We start from the raw sequence: 21,126 nt of genomic DNA, 5'->3' as shown, positions 1-21,126 counted from the left end.
CTCGTTCTTCTTGCACACCCTTTTGCAGGGAAAAGAAACATTCAATGATTGTGAGAGACTTAGAATAACTTCTCTATCACCTGAAGAGTTCAAGAAGAACTGTCGTCTTCACTATACATGCATTCACGGTCGTCAGTACAGAGGCTCTAGGTAACATCCTAAAAGATGACGAAGGAATAGTTCGGCATAATCAGGATGCCAGAACAATTCCTGTAGATCTGCAGAAGGGCATTTATAGGCCTACGCAGAGAAACTAATATTGTTTTCTACACTTGCGTGCATCTTTGTACCTCAGGTAAAACAATTAACTTTGCACATTGTCTATAGGAAAGGACAGTCTAGATCACTGCCGTCATTAATGGACATTACGATGGATGCCTTGGTGGACATGCGTGTGCGGAGAGAGCTGACTCGCGCTCGACTCTGGCAGGTGAAGTGTACGACCCTCATTGAGCCGAAGAGGTTTTGCACCCGGCCGGCCCGGCGCGGCGGCGGGGCGCTGCGAGGCGCGGCGGCGCGATCGAACCGCTGTAACATTAGTGCCGCCGACTGAAGGATGGCGAATCAAGCGATGTACACTGAAGGTGCCTATGATGAATTGGAAGCGATATTTCACGGAATTCAGCTTTTAACATCCCCATGTTCGACTTTTCCAGGTATGTTTCCGTCTAAGATACTGTGAAAAAAAATCCATCTTTCACGTACGGTCAGGAGAGGCTAGATATATACTGCCCGGTCTGTAAACACCACCGACAGTTGAACAGTCCCACGTATTCAAAATGATGGTTGTACTTCTATTCATTTTTAGATTATCTGACATATTAGTGCCTACAATTAGCCTTCTAAGGAAACTGATTGATAAACAGTCACAGTGTGATAATAAGGCAAGAAAAGAAAAATCAAAGATATAAATTACTGAACAAATGAGTCATCTGAATCAACGGCATGGCACAGACTGATGAAAATGGTCTAGACCAGTCCGGGAAACCCGCTCATGAGGACCGCCCCCGCGTACGAGGATGGTCCCTCCTCATGAGGACCTCCCCCCGCCTCATGAGGCCCCCCGGGGAACGCCTCATGAGGCCCCCCATTCACTTCTTATTCATCTCACATCTGACGTATAAATTGTCGCAACTTTGCACGGTGATTTTTTGTTACACACACATGTCCACTATCCATGATGAAAAGAAGAAAAAATCCTGTCTGTTTTTTTTTTCAAAAATCGAGTTTTAATCAACCGATGCAGAGCGCCCATCAAAACACGGGCGCCAGCGCGTTCGCACAATGCAAGACTGCCGCACCTAGCGGCCTCATCCGACTAAATATTTTCGATGCTTTTTTCTGCGGCTCTCACCTCTCCGCGCACGAATCAGCCTCGTGAAGCTGAAGTCTGACATCTTTTTACACAAATTCGTAACGAGAAAAATTAAATCAGTACTAACCTGATCTTGTCCATATATTCCAAATTACTATTCCACACTGATAGAGTAGGTGGGTAGATGACATACTCCAGTTTGTTAGCAAAATAATCACTTTGTAGGTATGACGAGTTCATTTTCTTCGTCAATTCCGCCCACGATTCCGCCGCCCGCTTACCGTTTGGGCGCTTTCTCTGGAATCATCCCGCGACGCGACGTACGTCGCATCACATCACGCATCCAGCACATACCAGACTGGTATGTGCTGGATGCGTGATGTGATGCGACGTACGTCGCATCGCGGGATGATTCCAGAAAAAGCGCCCACACGGCGGAATCGTGGGCGGAATTGACGAAGAAAGTGAACTCGCGGAGAGGTGAGAGCCGCAGAAAAAAGCATCGAAAATATTTAGTCGGATGAGGCCGCTAGGTGCGGCAGTCTTGCATTGTGCGAACGCGCTGGCGCCCGTGTTTTGATGGGCGCTCTGCATCGGTTGATTAAAACTCGATTTTTGAAAAAAAAAAACAGACAGATTTTTTCTTCTTTTCATCATGGATAGTGGACATGTGTGTGTAACAAAAAATCACCGTGCAAAGTTGCGACAATTTATACGTCAGATGTGAGATGAATAAGAAGTGAATGGGGGGCCTCATGAGGCGTTCCCCGGGGGGCCTCATGAGGCGGGGGGAGGTCCTCATGAGGAGGGACCATCCTCGTACGCGGGGGCGGTCCTCATGAGCGGGTTTCCCGGACTGAGACCACATGGGTGTAGATCTATGAAAGGGGGGGGGGGGGTGGTGGGGGGGGGGGGGGGTCGTGAGGGTCGTAAATTTCAAAGACAAAAGGTTCACCTTTTGTAAAAGACATTATTGTTTTTCGAGCGGGCTTTTTACCCTACTTACAACAGGAAAAAAAAAATGACCAGGTGATGTTCCAGCAAATTGTATTCTAGGAAGGTTGTACCGACTCAACAACTTTTTTTTAAATACAGTTTTCCACTTACCGATTCATGAACTTGTAAGTGACCAACAAGGTTTTACCACAAATTTTAACATAAATGGGTTTTTCTAAGTATGCCAAAAAAGTCACTTTTGCATGCACCAAATGGCCCAATTTTAAGATATAAACTTCAAAAACTCCCTACTGTGGAGGGGGGAACCCTCCCCCCCCCCCAGCTCGGTCGCTCCATTCCCTCGCAAAGGTAAAGGTCCAAAAATTGTGATTACGACCCCCCCCCCCTCCCCCCCCCCCCCCCCCCCCCCCCCTTGAAAAAATCCTGGATTCACCCCTGGACCAAGACTAGAGTAGAGACTAAAGAATAAAGACTAAAGACTTCGACAAAAAGTGTTATTGATAAGTGTATGGCATGGGCGTGTTATGGTCATCAGAGAATGAGCAGACTATTCTCGTGTATTCAGTACCGGTTGTGAGTGATGTTCTAACATGATATCTAATTTACTGGTCATAGTGTAAGCTGTCTCCTCCATGAAGTCCTTGAGTGTGTTTTTTTACTGAGTACTAAACTTTTTGTTAATATGCCCAGGCACTTACAAAGAAAGTAACTGTATCATACATTCACATGCCACCCTTTCTCATCAGCATCCACTCAGTTGAATCCTCTGAATTTGATCAGCTTGTAAAGTTACCCAGCCTATTCAGACATTTTCATGTAACTCTTTTCCAACAAGTATCCATTGTTGACACAATTATGGTAATTTCAATTCATTGGCAAAGAAAGTAAAAAACCCCAACCAAGGTTCAACCTCCCACGCCAAAATTTGACCGCGCGCAAAAGCATAGGTTTCAACATGTAGCCCGCGTTCAAATTTTGGATGGTGTTGGCACAATTCAAGTTCAATGATTTTGCATATATGTGTCTTGTAAAGACAAATGAAAAAATGAGATAGGTCTAGACATTTTGTAATGAAAGACAGAGGTCCCATTTTCCACATTCCACTTGATTACAGGTCTTTTCTTAGGTGCCCACATGGACATGAAAGTGAATGATTGATGAAATTCTGTGGATATTGCCCAGTGCACGTTGTGTGTTTTGCTGTCACCTGTCTGGCATTAGTGAACCGTAAAGACATTCTCTACCATTATGCTGGTGTACGGTAGTCAACAACACTGGCTTCAAGATTTGATACACTCACAGATTTGTTTTTTTAATAAGGTGTCCATATACTAAACATTTTCTTCTGTTATAATGAATTACAGTTGTTCCTTTTTTTTCAGGTTCAAAGGATGGCAACAATGTTGACTGGTTTGAGAAATCTCTTCTTGCCTCAATGGAGGCACTACACCAAGCTCTGAAGGATGATGGAGTCTTCAGACAGCCAACATTTTTTTTTGGAAAAGAGCAGTCCAGCCTGGAATCTTCCCTTTCCGCTAGTGCTGACCAGAAATGGACTTACGTTGAGCATTGCCTAACACTGCTGGAAAGTCTATCTCGCTGTCTGCATCACAGAGTGACCCTGCACGAGGGGGAGGTTAGGGATAGGACAAGTGACAAGGCGACGATGACCCCAAATAGGGCACCAGCCGCCTCCCCTGATGCCCTCAGCTTCACACAACAGAAACTCCTGTCATCACTCGCTCAGTTCATCATCTCTCTGGGCGTATGCCCGGCTCTTCTCCCGGGGGTGGGGCTCCCACTCAGCGTCAGGTCAGACATGGGGGCTGCCGTGCTGACTTTGGGGAAGCCAATCCCTTTCAAGGAGCGCCAGCGACGCCTGATGCGGGTGTTCAGAACTGTCCTGGTCTGCATCCAGCAGCCAGTGCTTGGTGGCTTTCTCCTGTCCAAACACCTGAACGATGTGCTGGCAATGGTGATGCAACTTGCCTGCTCAGAAGACATCCAGAGGACGATCAAGATAAGGAAGCCAGATGGTACCATAGTCAGTCCCACTATGAATGAAAACAAGGGTAGGTTTCTAAAAAAGAAAAAAAGATTATTTCTTTAACCTTCTGTCATTGACTGTTTTTGCTGCATTCTTAGATTACAAATTAATTTCATTAATGTTATTTCCATGAAATTATTAATCTTGTTCTTGCAGTGCGGTAGAATATATAGACATAGTTTCTGTGCTCGACAGATGACTTTATTATTGTTATGCCACATTTTTCCAGCAATGGTTTGCCTCCTCAAGACAGCCGGAGGTCACCAGTTGGGTAGTAATATGTCAGATGAAGATGATTGCCTGGCAGACTAAACATTGTTACCTCTGAGAATAACACACTGCTTACTGTTCCTGCAAAGTATGTAAATCACTTGAAGGAAAGTGAAATACCTGAAAACTTCTTATCAGTGCCAACTGGTAGTTTAGGTGTGTACTGTAAATACAGCAAATGAATATATGCCTCAAATTTGTTGTATTTTCCTTGTTCTCAGTCTCAAGGGTGATCTGAATTTTACAAAGTTTTCTTCTGCCACTTTTACAAGAATACAATATGGTAAAGTCATCTACCACCATCTAATGTGCATCAGTTTATGTTTAAGATGGAGTTAGTGAATAGTATTACTTAGGATACTGAGTGTTATGATATCCTACAAGAACCAGAGAGGTGGTGATTTTGTTCGAATACTATAAGCCTTTTGCCTTTTGCTGCTCTCACCTTTTAAGGTGTATTTGTTTTTTTTGCGCAGCATTGTCGTCGGATGAGATCGACTTGGCCAGACGAGAGCTGGAGCACCTGGTGCAGCGCCTCTACCAGCCGTCGGTGATGAAGGAGCTGCTGATGCTGCAGGGAGGAGGGAGTGGGAGCAGGACGAGTAGTAGCAGCAGCAATCCACTCCCTAAACCTCCCCAGTGGCTGAGGAAGCTGTGCGGCAGACTTCTCGCTGAGAGGATCATGGCCCCTAAGGGTGTGGCTCACTTCCTCCAGGGGGTCATGGACTTGGGAGGTGGGTGCTGACCCTTAACCCGTTGAGGAGGAGTTGATTTTGCGACAGTATACAATTCCCATAGACACCTACCTGAGTATACTCAGAGCTAGTCTTCAACGGGTTAACCCTGGTATTGGTGTTTAAGAGTTCTCCACAGACATGGAGACCAATGTCTGTGTACACGTGCAATTGACTTTCGAAAAGTTTCTTACACCAAGTCGGGATTATCACAAAGCATGTGGGACATTCAATCCCATTTTCTTTTTGGAAATTAGATACAAAAGGAATGAATCAATATGTCTGCCTAGAGTACATATAGGATTTACATTACTCTGCTTGTTTAAATTTTGAATGGACGAGATGATATACAGTTGAAGATTTTGGATAGATGTCTAAAGGTTGTTGTTCACAGTGGTATTCTTCCAATATTCCTTACAGAAAATTGTTCCCCAGACTGGTCCAGGTGTGATGCCATAGCACACCTACTTGCCAACTGCCCCTCACCCAGTGTACCAAGTGACGTCTATCATCAGAAGCTGTCGTGCCAGGTATGAAGATGACAGTTGGTATGACAAGACAGGATAGTTTTATTGTTTTCCTTTTCAAAGGATTGCAAACTGACAAACTTTGTTTTCATTCCTGTGTCTCTTGATGACACAGTTTCAACACTGACTGCAGTTATCCCACTTCACAAAATGGGATTTAGAATACAGTCAAACCTGCCTTAGCGGCCACCTGTCTATAGCGGCTACCTGTCTATAGCAGCCACTGCAAAACCCCCCCGAGAGAAAAGCCCTGTTAAAGACCCTGTGTATAGCGGCCACCTCTCCAACGTGGCCAGCGGCCACAAATTTTGTTTCCCGCGGTAGATATTAACCTGTCTATAGCGGCCAAAAACCCAATGGAGCCGCAACCAAGCCGATAATTCAGCGTGTTTTTCTGTTTTGTAGCCGTGCAGGCAACGTTCAGTGATTGCCACGGCTGCATTCATCCCTCATTCAGTCATAATAATGTACTGTTGTAAAGCTTTCTTCACGACAATACACATGCTACTGTGCAACAATTTCATATACACCGGCATGGTTAAATGCGTGAAACACACGGTGTGTGCATATGTACACACATACATGTACATGTAAGGATACAACGATGATACATGTACATGTAAGCAATGCACACAAAGTTGGATTACCTGTCTATAGCGGCCACCTGTCTATAGTGGCCACTTTTCCCGTCTCCCTTGGGTGGCCACTATAGACAGGTTTGACTGTATCTGCAATCTGATTGGTCAGTTATCATGCATTGAATTTTACTGATCCACACTGAGCCATGTGTCCAGTAAAATCTGAACGCATGGCTCAAGCCTTGTATAGTAATGTAATTGTACCGGATGTATGATGGGGAAAAAGTTGTATGTTATGAATTTGCAGGTGTATTTTATATAATGAATTGATGATTCACAGTCCTCTTTTGTGGATCAATGAGTAATGAATGCTGTTGTTTTACTTTGGAAACAGTCTAAAACCCACTTGCACTCATGGATTTAAACAATTCCAAAGTTAAACTCACCCATTCAATTCTCACCGATCCACTTTGTCCTGTGTATTATTTGTATATCATCATACCCGGCTTTCTGGATACTGCGGTGATATGACATAGAGATAAACAACACACCAAATTGCCCACAAAGTGCCTTGAACTTTAAAATGATGGCACCATCTACATAGCTGCTTGATTTCTGAGAAAGACTGTAAATGAAGGCTACAAACATTGCACAGTGTTCTTTCTGACTGCTTTTTTGTTGTTTGTTTTCTTTTCATTTCTTAGATCCTGGAAATTCTTCACAAAGGTGATGACCTCTCAATGAAACAGATCGCAAGGGTCATCAGCAGGTGTGTTGTTGCCATGGTGACCATGGAGTCAGCTCTCACCCAAAAGTACCTCCTCAATCCTCTCCTCCAACCATTGCTTGGTGCAACCAAGGGCTCTGTCCATGAGGGTAAGTTGCTCCATAGCCCAGAAATTACAAAGAGAAAATACAATATCATATTTTCTTTTTAAATATGTTATAAGAAGCCACCACCATATCATAATTACATCATGAACATTCCTCACTTTTAATCTGCTTGGTGAGTGGTGACTGGACTATTTTTAATTGTATCATATAATGTGTATATTTGAGGCCATTAACTTTGTTAAACATCTGCTCGTGAAAATGGTCTCTTGCATTTCTATTCCACTTAGATTTGTTTAATTTGTCATGTGAACAAAGGTACATGAAATTTTATTTTCATATAATGCATAAAAGACACCCACTCATAATCATTCTGTATTAGAAAAAGAGTGTTTTACACTTAAGCTAACCATCAAGCTGTTTCCATGTATTTTCGCTGTTTAGATATTACTCGATAACTTTGCTCAATTAGCTTCCTGCTATTTTCTTGTGTGAAAAAAAGATGCAGAAAATAAATGATCAAATATAGTAAACCTTTCTATCATGCTGAAATGAGTGCTTATGTGCAACTTTTGCCTCATTGAGAGCAGTAAGAAGAGACACAGATTGTAACCTTTAACAGGCAGGATTAAGCCAAGTGAAGGATTTTAGCTGTGAAAGAGACAAAACATGAAGGGACTTATATTGAAGAAGGAGTTTGAATCACTTTTTGCATTTAATTCTCCCCAATGGACCACTATGTACGAGGAAAATATGAGTTTTGAAAATGTTCAGTATGACAGATGCGTATCATAGAAATGTAGCAACTTCTGGATATGGGAAAGGATTTTACGTATAGTGTGTTAATTTCTTCATATCTTCTCTATCTATCTGTTTATTCCCTTCTATTGCCACTCTACTCTGTCATGCTGTTGTGTGTATATTAACTGAAAGTGAACATAATCACAAATATGCAACAATTAATTTTTCTATTCTTTTGAGGATGGGGGTATTGTTGTTCTGCTGATCTAGTGTGTAAGCAAGAAACGGGTGTAACAGATGAATTTCTGAAATGTGTATGTGGGCTTTGCCATATCATGCTCACACTTGTGCAACCTCCTCAGGTGGAAATCCTCTCCTGATTTTAGATCAACTTGATATGTTTATCTCTCTCACAGGCAGTAGCAATTACACTGTAACCAGTGAGCTCGAGTTGGCCATGTGTATCCAAGCCATCCATCGGGTGTTTGTCGCCGGCCTTGGTGAGCCCAGCCCCAGGCTGATGCAGTGCTTAGCCCCTGTCGTGGAGCCACTGTTTGCTCTCTACTGCTTCAGTAAGGGAGGGGTCTGCAACCTCAGGTGAGACATAGAGAGAGCATGACAGAAGCTTATAAAGTAGTTTGTATCGTCTTACAAACCAGGACATTTGAAACATTTTTTATGGTGTTTAACAAATGTATGAAGGAAGACGTCATATGAAATATTGGGGGGGGGGGGGGGGTTGGAGGGACCACATGCATGCTCCCTAGATCTTCATTAAAGTGATACTTTTTGCACAATCAATGAAATCCAGCTCAAAAATTTTAAGAAAGGGAATGTATATGACTTTTCACGTAGAGGTTTCTCAAAATAAGGGGGCAGGGTTGTTGTTATTGTTGTTCACTCTTTCTCTGTGGACTTGGAAGAAATTAATGTTACGAGATTTATTTTTTTGTTCAGTTTCTTGTGGGTTTTGATATATGTTATTTTGAAGACAAGAAGAAATATGTCCTGTGAGGTACTGTGATGACAGCTTACCTAAGGGTGTGGGGGGGGGGGGGGGTGTCAGCCTTGAGAATTTGGCAGTCTGCAGATCTAGGAGGGTGCTTCAAAAGGGAGGGAACAAGCGTGTGCATACCCTGAATAAAGATATAAATACTATAAAGCATAAATGATAATATCTACGTCATTCAATGTGTCTTTTCCCCCATTTGTATGACTATGTGATAGGATTCCTGTGGAGGACATCTTGCGCAGTTTCCTCATCACATCAGACCATCGCATCTCTCTTGAATCCCTGCAGCACATCTCTGGCGTGAAGGAGAACCCTGCATTCCATACCACCCATGACAGGGTCACCTTCACTCCTGGTTCCAGTGGTGGTGCAACCATCGTTTACCAAGGGGATGCTAGGTGAGGATTGGCACCATACCATCGCCTATCCAGTAGATTGGTGTTTTTCCAGACAAACTTGATGTGTACACTTGCTGGTCCTAATATGTACAGTTGTCCATCCTTACCCTACCTGGATAGTTTGCGAGGATATGTACGGAAATGTCTGTTTGTATCAAGACAGACAGATGGTTCTCTTCTTTTTTAGTTTACTGAAATCTTACAAAAACTGTTGAAATTTTTGCCCAAAACACACCACAAAATTAATCCCTTTCCTAAAATTGATAATCATTATGGAGGAGAGTATCCCAACATAATTGCAGAGGTTTCATCTTGTTTACTTGAGGAATTAATACAGAAATTAGCATTGAGTTAAACCTTTATTTCATCACCTACCGCCCTCATGTGACCTCTGAGAGAAAACACCCTACAGAGAGATGCAGGACCATTAGAGACCGGTGGAATGTATCCCTGTACATTATGTATCCTGTGAGGGCGCTAGTCTAAAGCAACGACCTGAAATCTGAACTCCGTTGATAGTTTGTTGTTGTTGTTGTTGTTTTCTTTTCTTTTCAAACATACTTCCTTAAATGTCACTGCTGCCTCCTAACCTGATGATTGATGCTGCTGACGAAAAGAGAATCACTTTACTTTGATGCTTATTTCTACTTCTCTCGTTCCAGCCTGGAGGACTTGTTCACCCAGAGACTGATGGGCCATGAGCACGTGGCCAGCTGCTGCACAGACCTGCTCCTCATAGTAGGCCAGGAGCAACTCTCCGCTGACTTCTTCATCGCAGTACTCAATGTGAGATAACTGAGGCAAATAATTAGATGATCTAGGAACAACATTATGTGAGATAAATTCAAACAAAAAGAAATTAGATTATACCCCTGTTATCCCCTTAGGATTTTTTGTTTTCGTTTTGTTTTGTGTTTTTTTTTTTTGCAAGGCATATGATTCATTCATAGTCATTGAATACAAATATGATACTGAATTGTAGTTTACTAAGGGAAGTAAAGTAGTTTGCAGTGCCTTTAATTTTGGAAGTATATTTATTTAAACATGGGAATGGTCATAATGGACATGCAAAGGAAAACAGATTTTACTATTATAAATGAAGAGGATGGTTTTATGTAGTGGTATGAGATTACATATTATTTGTGTCCAGAGCTTTCTGGAAGATATTTCTTGTCATATTGGAATTTTACCAAGGATCAGCAGCAGTTACTTTTGCTGACGCCTTCACAACAAAGCAAATTGTCGGGTACAATGACTTCTCATTATTTACTGCAGGAAATGACATCAGTGACATCATCATTGGATGTGGAGACAGAGCCAGATGAGAAGAGCCAAACTGGTTCCTATGGCAACGGGAGGAGCTCTGCCCTGCTCGGTCTGGAGCCATCTTCCCACACAGCTGGAATCCTGAGAGTACAGCATGCACTCAGGGTAAGTCATGGTTACACTCCACTGTACTGTTTAAGCCGTTATTTTTGTTAGGGTTTAATTTTCACGAATTCTGCCAACCACTGTTAGACAGCGAATGTAACAACACATGAAAATGTCGCCAAGTTTATAGTATGCTTGTGATAGCCTTGGTGTCCATTCACAAAACGATATTTTACAAAAATGATCTCATTGCGAAAATGTCTGTGCACAAAAATAAAGCTTATACATTATAAGCCATATGTTTCGAAAAGTTTTTATTTCATGTGAATTCTTTGAATCAGATAGTATTTGTGAATTTAAAACATGCAAAAATATTTATTCAGGTCTTTGTATGAATTTGCTGGTGCACAGTACACAGTACAAGAACGGATTTTATAGTGATATTAGAACAGTAATTTTCATTGTGCTTATTGAAGATAAGGTAAATAAACCTTGAGAGTTTCAACAGATGACTGCAGAAGGGAAGTGGTCAAGCATGTGTGTTGTAAATAAAAAATAGAGCAAAATTGAGATGCAAATTAATGTAGATGAAAATGAATATAAAAATCTGCTGCCATTGCCGAATTGGCTAGCAGTGACCAATGTACACACTGATATTCCATGCTATTTGGTCTTGTTGCTTAACCCTTTAGCAACTGAAGATTCTGTTTGTAATGGCCTATTGCATGGCTCGACACTAACTTTTTTGTTTGGTGGCCCGATGGGGCCACCAAAATCCTAAATTTCAAATTTTTGGTGGCCCGAGAGAAAAATTTGGTGTCCCCCCCAAAAAAAAAAAATTAAAAAAATTAAAAAAAACATTAAAAGTCCTTTTTTTTATGAGTCAAATATTTAACTTTATGATTGTAAGAATTAGAAGTTGGACATATCTACTCATAAATAAACTTCAACAAACTTGCAACACTCACTCTCAGGCACTCATTCAGTCCTTTTCATCCATCCTTTAAACAAATTTAACTACTAATTTCCGGCGCAAAAAGTTACGAATTTATTGACGTACTTTTCAAAAAATTTTGGTGGCCCGAGGCGGGCCACCAAATTTGCCCTTTTTTGAAATTTAGTGGCCCGACTTTCATTTTTGGTGGCCCTGGGCCACCGGGCCACCGTTAGTGTCGAGCCCTGCCTATTGTTCCCTGGAAGGTACAGCAATATGACTCTCATTTTGAAAATTTTCTAAATTATGTAAAATAGCTCACTGCATGTTTTTTTTGTCTGTTATGAGTTATGTTTACTTGAAAGCCTGTTAAGACTTTACCAAAAGAATAGTGTGTCACAGAAGTAATTCTGACATTCTTTTGTTGAACTGTAACCTCTTTCAAATTACGAGATTATATATTCTATATGAAAACAATAAAAATGATAAAGCATAAAACTACAAAGAAGCAGACTAGCGGTTTCAGGTGTTTTAGGGAGTAATAAGACGGATGGTTTCAGGCAGTTCAGTTACTAATAGGTTAATAGGATACAAACTCTGCCATTACTCTACAGGTGCTGGCAGTGCTGGGACAGCTGTGTGAGTGCTTCGGTCCAGACCTCCTCAAGCAGACCCGCTACATGCTGGAGTTCTGCAGGGCGGCTGTCCAGAGGTGCGTGGACCGGCTAGGGAAGAGGAGGGGTGCGGAGCCGCACCTCCCAGGGGTGCTGGAGACAGAGACCCTCACCCTGGCCATCTCCCTGCTCTCAGCTCTGGTGTCGGGACAACCCAAGGTGGGTACAAAGTGGGGCTTCGCTTGCGCCTCATTTATGTTTTGCTGTCTCTCTGTATCCTTTGTTTCTGTATTTGGCTGGTATGCACCCATGCAGGTGAGCCCTTCTTTATGGGAGATACCATCTCCTCAACCAATATATGCATTTTGTCAAAGGGAGTATCTGCAACTATTACATGTGCGTAGTCTTTAGTTTTTACTTCTCCCTATTGGGCTACTTTATTGATTTCAATTTCATTAAAGAAATCTTCCATCCACCTGTAATCATTAGTCAGCAAGTACTTCCAGTTGTCATTTGCACTAATATGAGCATGAATACTAATGAGATAAGGAAACCTATATCTGAAATTCAAAATTTGTTGCTCAATTTATCAGCATTGTATGTTACATTAGGAATATGGGGTGGTGATCATATCAGTCTTTCTTGGGTAATTCACTCCATCTCAGAACAAGCTGGATGAAGCAGAGCAGCAGATTCTGCAGAACCTCATCCCTCTCCTAAAGACCATACAGAAGCTTCACTCTGTGGAGCCCATTCGGAAGCTGGCGGAAGATCTTGCCATCGCCATAGCAACCCGCGGTGCAGTATCATCCACGTCGGTGCATCAAGCAGCAAGGGGCATGACAGAGGCCGTATCACAAACTAAGGTGTCACAGACCTCGGGCGGTGCGGACAGAATGCCCAGTTCAGATGCTACAGGAACGGGGACTGCCAAAGGTCTTGAGACAGCATCCCAGATTGTAGTTACCAAGGGAACAGTAGAAGGTGTCAAAGCAGATAAAAGAAACAATCAGGTGAAGACGGAGGCTACAGCAAGGGAATCATCCAAACTCAGCAGGACCTCATGTTCTCATCAGTCTATTGCTAGTGAGAGGAGTGAAACAGTCGCTCATGATGGGGAGAAACATCAAGAGAGGGAGATCACAGATGATGGAGAACAAGCTCCCTCATCACAAGTTGACGTAAACCCTCAGGATGTGGGACAGAGTGAATGGACAACCGTCAGTAAAAGTGAAGACCAAATCAGAACAGAAAGGAAAACAGTGATAGTAAATGATAGGACTGCTGCAAAAAGCACTAGCACAGATAATTCTGAACCCGAAGGGACTCCAGTTTATAAAACCAAGATAGGTGCTTCTGAAATGGTAGAAAGTGGAGACAAGGTGGGAGAAACCTCCCGTGAGGCATTTGAGGATGCCTTCAGGGACCTCTTTGACCCTCTCTTGCCTGTACGAGGCCACGCCCTGATAGCCTTTGGTAGACTAGTGCAAGACAGAGATCCGCAGGCCATGGAGAAGAGCGAAACTCTGCTGAAAGTCTTCGAAGAAAATCTTGCCGATGATGACACCTACATCTACCTCCCCTCCATCAACGGTCTAGTGGCGCTGGCCGGCACTCACCCCGATCGAGTCGTGGCTCACCTCTGTGAGACCTTCATGGCAAGTTACGCGGACGGGGGAACTGGAAAGTCGGAAGCAGTCCGTGAGAGATGTGTGGAGAAGACACTGAAGCTTGGTGAAGCTTTGGTGAAGGCTACGAGACAACTTGGTAAGCACAATACATTATAAATGTACAGTGCAGAATATTTGTGACGTTGCCAACCAATTTAGGACAGGTTTTAAAAAAAAAGTGTGCCACAAAAATTGTTCAAGCACTGCTTACACTAAGTAGGGTATTTAGGAAAACATCCCAAACCCCAAATCAACCTTGTTAGCCCTATATGCTCTTTTTAAACCTAATGTAAAACCAACCAAACTCTGCAACAACTTTTTTTTTTTGAGATGCAGAGTCACCCTTAGTGGATTTTGAGATGGACAGTCACTTTTAGTGGATAAATGTTATTGTGTCAATTATTATTTTTTTGTCGGATATTTCATTAAGAAATGATGATACCAGACAATAGTCCATAGCCATGAATATAACATAACAAAAGATACTACTCATACAAGTTTTCTGTTGAATGCTTATAAGTGCCTTACAAAACTTACATTGTTGAGATCAACAGGCAGTGAAATGCAGTAAAGAACTGTAGTTAAAAGAATGAGGTTGCTTATGCTCATGGGCCATGACATCATCACGTAATTTGATTTGCACACGTTGTTGCTAGTAATATCACTGTTTCATGAACATACCTGAAATTGTAGTATTCAATTACTTTAGTGTGTTAGGTCAGGTTTTGATGAAACCTTTGCTATTTGTCTGTTTGATTTACTCTGTACGCTTCAGCCAACTTGAACTTCACTGATGTAGAATGGCACCTAACGTCTCCTGTGCCAGGGACTGTATCTGGACAGTTTGTAGAAGGCCGTGGTGTTTTCTGTGCCACGTAGCACTCAAAGCACACACGAAGGGATAACCCTTTGTTCAGAGTGTCTCGAGTGCATGTAAACATAAAGGCCAGAATGCACAAAGGTGGTTTAAATCAAACTGATAGCATATATGCATGGACTATAGCAGGCACAAAATGGGCTTACCCTTCACAAGCACATGTCACTGCATGATCATTATTGGATGACTGTTAGCATATAATGTAAATGTCATGCAAATTTTATGCAGCTGAAATTTGCACAATCCATGGACTGAATTCAAACTGCTTTTTTATGACTTCTGGCCATAGTGTGCATCTCTGTAGGAAACTGACATCCCACGTTGTTTTAAAGTGATTGAGCCAGGGAATCAAGGATGACCAAAGGAAATGTAGAAGAAATGGATGGGTGGGGGGGGGGGGGGGGAGCCTAGGAATAATGGCTTTAAAAAAGGAGGATGCCCGAAATCAGACGAGGTGATGAGAAGGTGCGAGAGCGGTTGCTGTTAGAGTGCGGTAAATTTGGCTGTCCCCATTATCGGGGACAAACCCGGATCAAAACTGGATGATGATTTATATACATGGTTGTTGTCCAATGACAGGTGAGCTGGCGCCACACTACCGAGACCTCCTGCTGAACACCTTCCTGGGTGGAGCCAGGCACGGGGACGGTGTCGTCAGGGCCAGCTCCGTGGCACAGCTGGGGGAGCTGTGCCAGCTGTTGAGGTTCTCTCTTGGTGCTGTCATGCACGAGGTGAGCAGGCAAAGAATTTGCAGGCAAGGGGCAGGGTTCCAGGGGAGGAAATATGTTTTGCATGATGGGGAATGCATAAAAACATATCCTGTTATTATGCATTACGTAAATACAATGGGGCACATCTGTGTTACTGGTACTGGCCATGCATGATAAGAAGCTTGTGGATGTGGATACTGTTCTTATTTTCTAGTGGTGCCCGAGGGTTGTTATCTGATTATCTCACTGTTCACTGTGATGTTCTGAACCCATTTCAATTCTCAGCTGATGGTTTCAACATCACTATATCCTGGTTCTGCCCCAATAAAGCATTGATTCTTACGCTCAATTAACATCATCCCTCTTGGAACAAAAATGAATGTGAAATTTCCCATGGACACATTCTGGATTTTTGGACTGAGCATGCATGGAAGTTGGGAGCATGACAGTTGTTTAAAAGATGTCTACAAATCACAGTCCACTATTAGAACATGTACCTCAAAAAGTCTGCATCATAAAGGTCTGAACAACACATTTGGGGAATTGACAGTGAAATTTGATTTTACTATGGTGATTAGAAGATGATCAGGAAGTTTCAGCTCTTATGCCTATTTTGGCAAAAATATAAAATTCAGAAGACAAAGGTGATAAGTAGTTATATGTCACAGGAAGTCAGTTATTTCAAATTGGAAAGATCTTTGATGCATGTTACATCTTGCTGTAACTGAAAAATGTTATGAACCATTTTCTAAGCATATTCCAAATTCATAGAGTTGAGTGCACATGCAGCGTCAGGTAACAAGTAGTTATTGTATCCCCAAACAGAGTTCAGAGGATTCTATGGAGTTGGCCTCATTGCGCCACGTTCGCGTCCGCCGCAGAGATTTACTTGTTTTTCAGTCAGGGTTCTGTGATGCTCCCCAAAGTTTTGACAAATCTCTACCAATTCATTTTGTAGCTGTCAGAAATTGGTTTAAAAAAAATTAAACTGTCACACTGATTTCACACCCTCGTTTATCAGTGCTGCTACTATTTAACGTTTTTGTTACAAATGTGGCTTTCAAACTCTTCTCTATCTTCAATGAGCAGATCATGGACTGTGTGACCTCATTGATCAAGACTGACCCTGAGCTGGAGGTCAAAAGGTCAGCTGTTCAAGTGTTGACTCTACTCCTGAGGGGCCTTGGAAAAGATGCCATTCAGGTAAGCCATCACCATTTTTATCAAAAGTTGTTGGAGACGGAATTCAGTATCAAATTAGCATATTTCATATTTTAACACATACTGCTTTTGTTTTATAAGGTTAGGAACAAACTCTTTTAGCATGTATGTCGTGCTTCACCTGAGCCATGGGTGCATGTGAGCTATTGTAGTAGTCTTATCAATGACTACTACAGGCAAAGTACTGTATACGTCATATTTCGCAATTCTAAATTTTTGCGGATCGGGAACTCCCGATGATTTTGCGAGTGGATAAATTCGCAACTGTGGAGTCCTGTACTGAACGGAGAAATGTACATGCTTATGTCACATCCACATCGGGATCAGAGTCAATATTTTCATGTGTCTTTAATTTTGCGAATAGCACCTGACTTGTGAAAATAAAAAATTTCAGTGGATACAGTATATGCTAACAACTGAAAAGGTTTACTTGAAAAGTGTTTCAAGTGATTCTACTAAACTAAACTAACCGTCAATGACATGTATTTATAATGTAGTATGATGTACTGTGGGCCCACTCATTCTGAACCATGACGTTAATTGTTCCCATTGAGTGAGTTACAGATTTTGCTGATCCCAGCCACTTCTTTCTTGTATGTCAGGTCCTTGACGCGGTGCTGCGTGATGTCTACCGATGCCTGAAGCAAGCAAGAGGGACGACGACCGACGAGGTTCTCCTCCTTCACACGCAGCTGGCTCTGGAGGAACTGGACCTCATCATGAGGAACTATTTGTTTCCCAAGCAGACTCTGGAGAAGAAGATCACCATCCTGCATCCATGAAGACATCTCAAAGAGCCCAAGATGTGTTGCCATGGTGATGATGCCCCACCCTTGATAACAACAGACAACAAGGTTTTCCTTCTCCACACTTAGCTGGCTCTGGAGGAACTGGACCTCATCATGAGGGACTATTTGTTTCCCAAGCAGACTCTGGAGAAGAAGATCACCATCCTGCATCCATGAAGACATCTCAAAGAGCCCAAGCTGTGTTGCCATGGTGATGATGCCCCACCCTTGAAAATTCCAAATGTGACTCACAATGGACATGCATCTACTGTGGGTTGCTCAAATATGATTATAATCTTGAGATGTGTTTTGATTTGTTTGCTTCCCACTTTTATCAAATATGAAATGCGTCAAATCTTATGAATGATTTTGCCGATTACACATTTTTAAAAAGCAATATGCATGTTACAGTTGCTGTAACAAGTTTGTGCTTTACTTAAAAGATCATGTCTACAATGGAATCAAATTCTTCTTTCTCTGATGACTTGAGAGATGGTTAAAGCCTTGATTTACACAAAGAAGTAGAGTTGAGAAGACAAAATTTACTGTAAAACATGATATATTCGCGGCATGAATTTTTCGCGAATTGGAGCCGACAGCCTTTTTTCGTGGCATGAAATTTTCGCGAAGTGCCACTGGCGTTCAATGCATATAGTGTAAACAAGGACTTTTGCGTGCATTTTAATTTCGCGAATCTTGGTGCTCGCGAAATTAAAGTGCACGCAAAAAATTCCTCGTTTTACAGTAATTGTCAAAACTTCTTCATTTTTTAATATATATAATTTTTTTTTAAACAAAAAAAAAACAGATAACCTTAAATTAAATATGAGTAGACTGGCATTTTTGAAGGTAATACAGATACTACAGAACCAGAAATTATTGTGTGCATGAATTTTTTTTTTTGTGCAAATTTTGCGAGGAGCCAAGATTTGCAAAGTTAAAATGCATGTGAAAGTTCTAGTCTACACTATAATGCATTGAATGGTGGTGGCAATTCATGAAAATTTCATGCCGCGAATATATAGCCCTGGTTTTACAGTAATCTGCATTGACATCAATGTTCTAAAATGAGATATTTTTTTCACCCTCTCTGTCAAAGGCAAATTTTACCCCAAAACTTTGAGAGTTTTTCCATTTCATTAACTTTACAAAGAGACCAGTCTTTTTTTTTTCTTTCCTTCAAGGGTAGGATTCCTACATTTAAAAAAGTGAAGATATAGAAAACCGTGAACAGAGCATGTTGATTTCGATGGAGGAATATGAAGGGATTTTTTTTCATTGTGAATCAATCATACCAAACAAATACAACTTTTCCTGTGATTTCCAGGATAAAACTTTAATCATCATGATGATGTAAGATGTGGATAGCTTCTTTCTCGAGGTAAGACTTTTACATGCCAATTGTTGTAGAAGCTTGTTCAGCTTTTCATTAAATACAGGAGAACCTGTAAAATTTTGTGTCCCGTGTGAAAATTGTAAGGGCTCAGGTGCCTTTCAAAGACTTGTGGAAATATACTTATGTATTGTTTTCCAAAATTTGAATTTGATGTGTTAAAACTTTTTTTGTGTTTGTTTAGTGAAAGGGTGTAATGGAGCTGCCATGTGGCTGAGTGTGAATTGTGATAATAGTGACTAGACATATAGGACATTCTAGAGGATGTGATACACAGGCAAAAAACAACAACACAAATGTACATTTCATATATACAGTATATAGATAGATACATATACAGTGCATATAAAAAAAAAAAAAAAGTAATCCAACTTTGGAGAGCTACTATTTCATAATTGTCAGCAATGGAGAGCGCAATGTTGGTTATGAGAAAAGGGCAACTCTTCCTCTTTCCATTGATACCTAATTATGTTGACAAATGTCATGCATGACTGAGCACATGAACTTTAATGACAGCAATGACAAATTGAACTTTTTCAGAGTTTGAGTGTTATCGTGAAGGAATGATGAATGTCTCACTGAATGGATGAGATCTGTCAGTGAAAGTCGTCAGATTAACAGGTAAGCCTGCACATCAGCAGGTTTGTGTTTTTAGGGTTTCTTCTAACCTTTATGGTCCATAACCTTCAACATGGCCACACTGTCGATAACTTTGGTCACTACCACAAAGGCTAACCCATTATCCATTTCTCTCTTCATATTCAAAACATGATTTGTCGCTGCGAGCTATGTGTTGAATATACAGGGGTATATAGTAACATTATAACGAAACCATTCAAACCATTATTTCTCTTGTATACAGAGAAAAATGGACTGTGTGGGTTGGCCTCTGTGGGAGCGACCAAGTAGTTGTTGGAGAAGTGGCCATATTAAAGGTTATGGATCATAAAATGTCAGATGAAATCTGAAACACAAACCCTAAACACAAACCTGCAGTCATGCAAGCTGGCCTATTTATTTGGCCACTTTCACTGACAGATCCCATCCCTTCAGTGAGACATTCATTGTTCCTCTATGTGACACTCCAAATTAAAAAAAAAAAGTGCAATTTGTCATTGTCTTTAAAGTTCATGTGCTCAGTCATGCATGACATTTTTCAACATAATTAGGTTTCAATGGAAAGAGGAAGAGTTCTTTCCTCAAAACTAACATTGCGCTCTCCATAGCTGACAATTATGAAATACTAGCTCCCTCCAAAGTCAGATTACGTTCTTCCTCTTTTTTTTTTTCATATGCACTGTATATACATATCTTGTTTACATAATATGATATATATTTTATGTGTAATTATATATCTATACATAAAGAAGCGTGAGGTGTTTCATCAGTTTTTTAAAGATATACACTTGTATACATATATATATATATATATAGATATAGATATAGATATATTTATGTGTTTTTGTATACATTGTGTCTGTCAAAGTATTCACACGCACATGCACACTTAACAAGAGGCATATCACAAAGATTTTTTTTTGACAGAGATTGTATCAACAAGAAGTTTATTTCATACTTTTGAGAAAAAAGACACACATTGTAAAAATGTTAAACAAGTGAATGCCATAGTTACAAAACATCTATAGGTATTACCCTGAATTCCATAATGTTACATAATACATTGCCACAAGATGTAATGATTACAAGACTATGATTGATTAAGGTGTATGGAATCGCAGTAAAAAAAAATACCTGGAAAAAAAAACAAGAACAAAAATTAACACACCTGGTACATGGCTGATATCAGCGTACAGTATATGAAATAGACTTTCATAGTAAGGTATTGCAAGTACAATAAGGGTAACTAATTTGTGTAAGTAATTTAAGATCTGAATCCCCCATCTCAACCAAAACTATACCATCCCTTTAATCTTATTACTTCAGGCAACGATTCTCATAGTTTAGACAAGTTTGAAAGGTATTTTAAAATATTATCCACTGTAGTAAATTAAATGAAATCAATGTAGCACTTGAAGTTGAGGAATTTTACCTGGCAAAAAAAAATAATTATGAAATATATGATGTTTCAAAAACATAAGTGAAAAGACGGTCGTCTGAGAAACGGATGCTGTCCGGTT

At 41.1% G+C, this 21,126-nt stretch overlaps 1 protein-coding gene across 1 annotated transcript; it reads left to right on the top strand.

Moving 5' to 3' along the window:
• Positions 1 to 370: 370 nt before the first annotated feature.
• Positions 371 to 17,821, top strand: LOC139709696 (transport and Golgi organization protein 6 homolog). Its single transcript, XM_071621651.1, has 14 exons — positions 371 to 530; positions 3,655 to 4,344; positions 5,066 to 5,323; positions 5,744 to 5,853; positions 7,133 to 7,304; positions 8,417 to 8,597; positions 9,228 to 9,410; positions 10,073 to 10,196; positions 10,686 to 10,841; positions 12,330 to 12,548; positions 12,995 to 14,096; positions 15,456 to 15,607; positions 16,676 to 16,789; positions 17,410 to 17,821. Exons 1-14 carry the CDS (start codon positions 371 to 373, stop codon positions 17,587 to 17,589), a joined length of 3,801 nt encoding a protein of 1,266 aa, XP_071477752.1. The 3' UTR covers positions 17,590 to 17,821.
• Positions 17,822 to 21,126: the final 3,305 nt, after the last annotated feature.

This window comes from Diadema antillarum, unplaced genomic scaffold (assembly GCF_040938485.1).
Source record: "Diadema antillarum isolate AM-2024a unplaced genomic scaffold, OU_Dant_1.0 seq00001459_RagTag, whole genome shotgun sequence".
Lineage (NCBI taxonomy): Eukaryota > Metazoa > Echinodermata > Echinoidea > Diadematoida > Diadematidae > Diadema > Diadema antillarum.
Note: the sequence above shows the minus strand (reverse complement) of the source record. Positions and strands in the feature narration are given on the sequence as shown.

Excerpts from the sequence above, each read along its gene's own strand:
- LOC139709696 (XM_071621651.1), top strand. The coding sequence starts at position 371 with ATGGATGCCTTGGTGGACATGCGTGTGCGGAGAGAGCTGACTCGCGCT. Across the intron at positions 531-3,654 it reads GGCGGCGCGATCGAACCGCT|GTTCAAAGGATGGCAACAAT; the intron begins GTAACATTAGTG and ends CTTTTTTTTCAG. Across the intron at positions 10,842-12,329 it reads GAGTACAGCATGCACTCAGG|GTGCTGGCAGTGCTGGGACA; the intron begins GTAAGTCATGGT and ends ATTACTCTACAG.